Consider the following 5,901-nt stretch of genomic DNA (forward strand, 5'->3'; position numbering starts at 1 on the left):
GGAGTATTTTCTTAATTTTTTTTAGCGTAAGCAATTCCGAACCTATTTTTGATAAAATGAGTCTCGATTGCTACTCGATTTTCAAATGGAATGAAGTTTAAAAATCATTGTGCCGTTATTTTCCAGGACTGAACTTTTCTCAGAAGCAGATGTATTCTCGTGCTGGTTAACGAACTTATTAAGAGTACTCCAATATCAGGTCAGCAAAGCTTTTTGGGCCCTAAGGAGGCAGGTCCGGTAAAATAATAATGATTTTGTACCTCAACTTTCATGTATGAACGGTTAGTGCTTCTTTGTTGTTCGGTGGTCGGATACTCCATGAATTGAATATCGATCGCCACGCAGGTTTATCAGGTAATTTATTGCGTCCCTTAAACTGGATAATTAAATCCAGTGAAGTACAAAAGGAAACGAACAATTATAACAGATTTCGAATAGAAAGCCAAGAAACGAAGAACTAGAGCACAATATAAATATCAGGACACAACAATAAATATTATAAAACTCCAGGAAGATAATGGTTGCTGATTGCTATCTGTTAATATGGTTGAACGGACGATATTTACTCTGCTGCCGTAGGCAAAACATGTAAGTAGTAACAAGTTTAGTGTCTTCTCTGTGGCGTGATTGCAAAGTTTTGACGTAATTGCGGAATAATGTCTTTTCCTTAATATCGCAAATCATGTATTTCCACGATATTTGATTCAATTGAAACGTCAAGCAGACTGAATATGAAGAGGTAAGACGAAGAAGCGAAATCATGTATTAGGAATGAATTTTCGTAATGTTGAGTGGAAACGCTGAATAAAATTATCTTCTTTCTGAATTATTTGAATATTACAAAAATTTATTTTTTTTCTCTGAAAGCAACTCTAATCACGTCCTTAGGTAATACAACTGTTGAGAAGAATCCGCAAGTATTCTACCATATCCAGTATACCACCATGATGCTGCAATTTTCGCTACAAAATTCTATTTTGTTGCTTTCCATAATACAACAATTCCGTTTAGGATTAATGGGAATGATACTGCTATAGATTCTGATAGATACCTAACTTTCTTTACTTGGTCTAATCGATCCGAGTACTAAATGCTTGGCGTTCACGGAATTGATCCCTGCTCATTGTGTTCTTTTTCTGTCTTAGCACTATTTACTGTGTTAATTTTGTATTTTCCCCCTGCCACATCCTTTTTGATAAGCCATTGAGGGTAGTAAATAAATGAGAAAGTTAATATATTCATGGAAACCACGTGCTTTTATTTCCATCATCATTTTATGTTTTTATCACACAGCATTTTAATTTATCTCATTATATTGTAATTGTACTTTTTACTCAGCTGGAGGAGTACGATAAAAATCATTTAAGAGAATAGGGAAAAGGGATTTTTGTTCCTAGAGATAAGATGCAGGGATATTGAATTATGGAGCTCTCTGTCATTACTTGTACATCTCACTAAAATACTAGCAACAGAAGAATGCTTGAAGAGTGTGACTCCTGCGAGTATGAATGACACTAGATGAGCACTCGGATTAATGGCTTCGATATCTCTCGTGTAGGGATCTTGCTTATTTCAGGATATGGTAGGATATGTCAGGAACGAAAAATCTTTGTTAGTTATTTTTAATCAATCGAATCAATCTATCGTCATCATAATGATCAGATATCGCAACGATTCACTCATCGATTCTCGCCCAACATCGCTACCTGCCTAGTATGTTCGCAAATAGCCGAGGAATAGGAGTTCCAACGCTTTTCTTGTAACATCTCAATCAGGTGGGACTGAACTAACACTACTTATATATGCTATGAAATAGACTTCGATATTTTGCACCTGGTACTGTGGACTCAAGGATTTTTCAGCAGAACATGATCCTTTGATCTCTAAATATTTTGTGTTCATGGCATAGCCCTCTTGGCTGGATCTATGAAGCATTCATTTTGAGGATACAGCCTGAGTTTTCGTCGACAACAGTTCAGCTTGGCAAAAAATCACTAAGAACGCGTTTAAAACAAATTTTAAGCTTCCATACACTATGATTCTTACAATATTTGCATACACATACATATATTTACGTATATATATATATATATATATATATATATATATATATATATATATATACTAGCCAGGCGCATATTTTAAATAGGCGGTCAACATATTCTCCTGTTCTCCAGCACACTCCGTTTACTCTTCTGATTATGGTTGGGTTTTTTTTTGACAAATGGTTACCCTCATTGTTAATATAGAATAGTAATACAATAATGCTAAAACAGAATTTATTTAGCCTTTTCGAAACTCTACTTATTTGTATTTATTTGTTGCAAGAAACTGTTAATATAACTGGACAAGTTAGAATCCATAATTTCACGACATTTCCCTTATACATGGTTGAGCGCCTTTGCGATGTCGATCTTCAAATGTTGAACAAATAAATCCACCCAGATTCTTCATACTCCCTTCCTGTTCATAAATGGCTCATAACGCAAATCCTTGTACATTATTTTCTTTCTTCAGATTTAGCGCAGTGTTACAATGTTCGCATTCACAAATCCTGTACAACTCTGGAAGTCGGGATAAAAGGTAAGTCAACCACTTTGTATCGATCCTTTACTTCCTTTCATCAGTTTTTCGAACATCAGTAATCACGTTGGTGTTCAGCAATCGGATTCCCCATGGAATTTTCGGGATTTCCTGTTTTTGATAATTTTCCTACAGCATGCTGGATAGTGAAAGCTAAAATTGCAATTCTTTCGTTTCCCACTTCATGACCTCAGCAACAGAAACTATCTATCAAGCACTAAATGCTACTGACAGTACTAATAAAATCGTGCTGATACTTCACTGTCCACTGTACACTTTTCATAGCGTGTACTGTAACATTTATTCGTGAGTTTCACTTTCACCGACAGGTATCGATTACATGGCTTATGGAGAAAAATTTTAGGCTAAAAATCACGAAATTCTGGGGAGTAACGGGGGATGCTTAAAAACTCGGTTAGTGTACAGTCCAACACGGTTAAAAGGGAGTAATCAGCCAAACTGAGAGTGTCTTTCTGAATGTTCAACCTTGCATTCCTTAAGGTATTTCAACGGGGATGGTATTTCCATACATATTTTTACATTTCGCCACTGAATTATCCTCTGGCCGTTGTTTCGTTTCATCCTAAGAAAGACTTTCAAGCACTGTTGTGGATTTTCTTCGAGAAATAGCCTAATGAATAAAAAGTTGACTGTTCTAGGAAACTTGTTGCTTTGGGTTGATTCTTCGAACTTGAATTGATCTCATTTAATCTTTAACAACTACAAATTCATCCCACTACTCCACTCATGTTTAACCTACCTAATTTGGAAGTTTACTAATTTTTTCAATTTTAGCGATGAGCATCACTGTTCTCAACGAGCCTCAACTACCAGCTGAAATCAGTGATTTGCTTCTATCAAGGACGATAAATTGCCTTGTGCCGTCAGAACGACCACAACCTCCAAGTCACATCACTCAAATTTGGCCTCACTGTGAACATCGGCACCTGGTTAACGCCGTTCCACCTGGCGCCAACCTTTCGGTTACAACAACGGATGTCGATAACTACAAATGAAATATTTTAAGTGCCGAATAAATAATCAAATCTCAATTAGGATATTTTGGAATGTCTCAATATTTGTTGTACATAAAGACATATTGCCAGTGATGTGACTTGAATTAGCATAAGTGAACTTGTGATCCTATTATTATTTCCTATTATTTAATAGTAAAATTATTCAACTTTGAATCTTTCTCTTTGAACACTATTTTCGAAATGCAGGCAACAATTGAAAATAAAAACAGAATGGAAGCTGCAATAACGTGTGTCACTCTTTGAAGTTCCATCATTCGTTTTCCGGAAGGTCTTCCCTTCATTAAAGGCATCACTCCACGAATCTGAGGTGGGGCAGATTTCAGGTGGAGTATTCGTATAGGGGACGGGAGACTATGGAGAGGGGGGTAATTCCGTCCATTTCTTCCTAATTGCCGTAAGAAACGACCCGGAAGATGCGGCACCGCACAAGGCTGGCGCTCTCCAGTCGAACTCATTGCAGAAAATAGTGCGCCAAAACGCCTTTAAGGTAAGGCCTGCATCAGTAGGGTAATCCTAAAATTCCAATGATGAGAGTTGAAAGCTAAAGTTTATAAGTCACTCACATTCCCATTTCGAATGTAGAAAACTTGGAAGTTGAAGATTATTTAAATGTCGCCTAAAAAAATTTAATTGATATCCATTGCCATCAGCAAGTCTGAGATCTCCTCTTTGAGTATATTTAGGTGGAAAATCATTGTTAATCTCATTATATTCGCAAAGATCTCGATGAATGTGAGATCCCTGGAGAAGAGTTTCGCAGGCGATATATAGGAGATATACGGCTAGGCCTATTTCTTTGGCATTATACCTCAACAGTGTTCTGAAGCCTTCTTTTTGGCAAAATTTCTATACACTCTCTTATAGGTGTGTACTGATCTCAGTTGATGAGATCTTCAGCCAAACATATGACTATAAGGATAAAATGCACACCGTTAATCAATCGTTGATCAATCCCTATGGTGATGCGCTTATGTGCTTGACTTCAATTTAGGATTCGTTTGAGGTTTATGAACGCGCCTGCAGCCTTACAATGACTTGCGAGTTCTATCCGATGTATCTAGTCAGTGTTTTATCCTCTCAGACCATTATGGTGCCATTTTATAGAGCCCAGAGAAACTAAACTAAGAAATAAAACTTAGAGAAATTCAAGGTCCATAGCAGAGCTTATAGATTTTCACTAAAACTCAATAGATATGGTAAACCTCCCACAGTTCTATGCATGAGGATTGAAAACCCGAGGATGAGTGACAGTGTGGCAACGTCAGCCACAGTCGATCGCTCCTAACTTTTACCGTAAATGAAGATTTTAGGATAACTTGTTTGTCATTATAATTTTCTTCTTGAGATCATTTCAACGAAAAAAATCGGCTTATCGTTGAGAAAGGAACAAAATGACGCTAAATCGCCAAAGGGCAATGACTAGAACTCAACATAGTCTGAGGTAATTGTGAATGTGTTGTAAGTGTTCAAGAACTCAAAATTTTACATCTTATCAGAACATCAAAAGGATGTTGAAGGCAATCACATGAAATTTCTGATTTCTTAATATTTTTATTCATTTGTGTCCTTTATATTATTGTGGAAAATTGTAGCTTGTCAATATTTTGAACCGTTGATACAAAAACAGAAGTTATCAAACCAACCAATAAAATCACGATTAGACACAACTATATCTGAATTTTTTGGAATAATCATTATTTTTGGACAGAGTGTCCTCGTGTGGACTAGTACAGAGCAAACTCTGAGAATCCCACTTTCCCCTCTTGTTCTTTCATATCTTCTTCACTTTACATCCATCTTAATCTCCAAAAAACACATTTAAATTAAAGGAGCTCAAGAAGAACCGGGGGCGGGTGTAGCGCAGTTGGTAAGAGGTTCCGCTGTTTACACGATCGATAAAAGGTTCGAATTCTATGGGAGGATAAAAACACCAACTTGACACATTGGCTAGCCACTAGCCATAGGCCACTTACACGTTCGTTAACCTCGAACGATTCTGAATTGAAGTGAACGTGGTGGCGCATCCCAAGCGGATCGATTGACGCCAGACGCTTTATCCTTTATCCTTTAAAGAAGAACTCTTGGAACGCATATTGCACTTTAGTTTGTACAGTTGGTTTCGTCCTGGATGGATTTTTTGCTCTTTCCATAACTTTCCGTAACGATGAGGGATATAGAAATATTGGCTAGATTTCACGCAACTATGCCAGTACTACATTTTTTGATTTGAAAAAAATTTACTTCGTCACCGCATTTCGAGTCGAATGATGCAGTTTTCAGA

At 36.9% G+C, this 5,901-nt stretch overlaps 1 protein-coding gene across 1 annotated transcript; it reads left to right on the forward strand.

Annotated features, from left to right (window-relative positions):
- Positions 1–3,380: 3,380 nt before the first annotated feature.
- Positions 3,381–3,599, forward strand: RB195_021250 (uncharacterized protein; the record flags this gene model as incomplete). Its single annotated transcript, XM_013451699.2, has 1 exon — positions 3,381–3,599. The coding sequence occupies one exon, from the start codon at positions 3,381–3,383 to the stop codon at positions 3,597–3,599; it is 219 nt and encodes a 72-aa protein (XP_013307153.2).
- Between the last annotated feature and the right edge of the window lie 2,302 nt (positions 3,600–5,901).

Source organism: Necator americanus, chromosome X, assembly GCF_031761385.1.
Source record: "Necator americanus strain Aroian chromosome X, whole genome shotgun sequence".
Classification (NCBI taxonomy): Eukaryota; Metazoa; Nematoda; class Chromadorea; order Rhabditida; family Ancylostomatidae; genus Necator; species Necator americanus.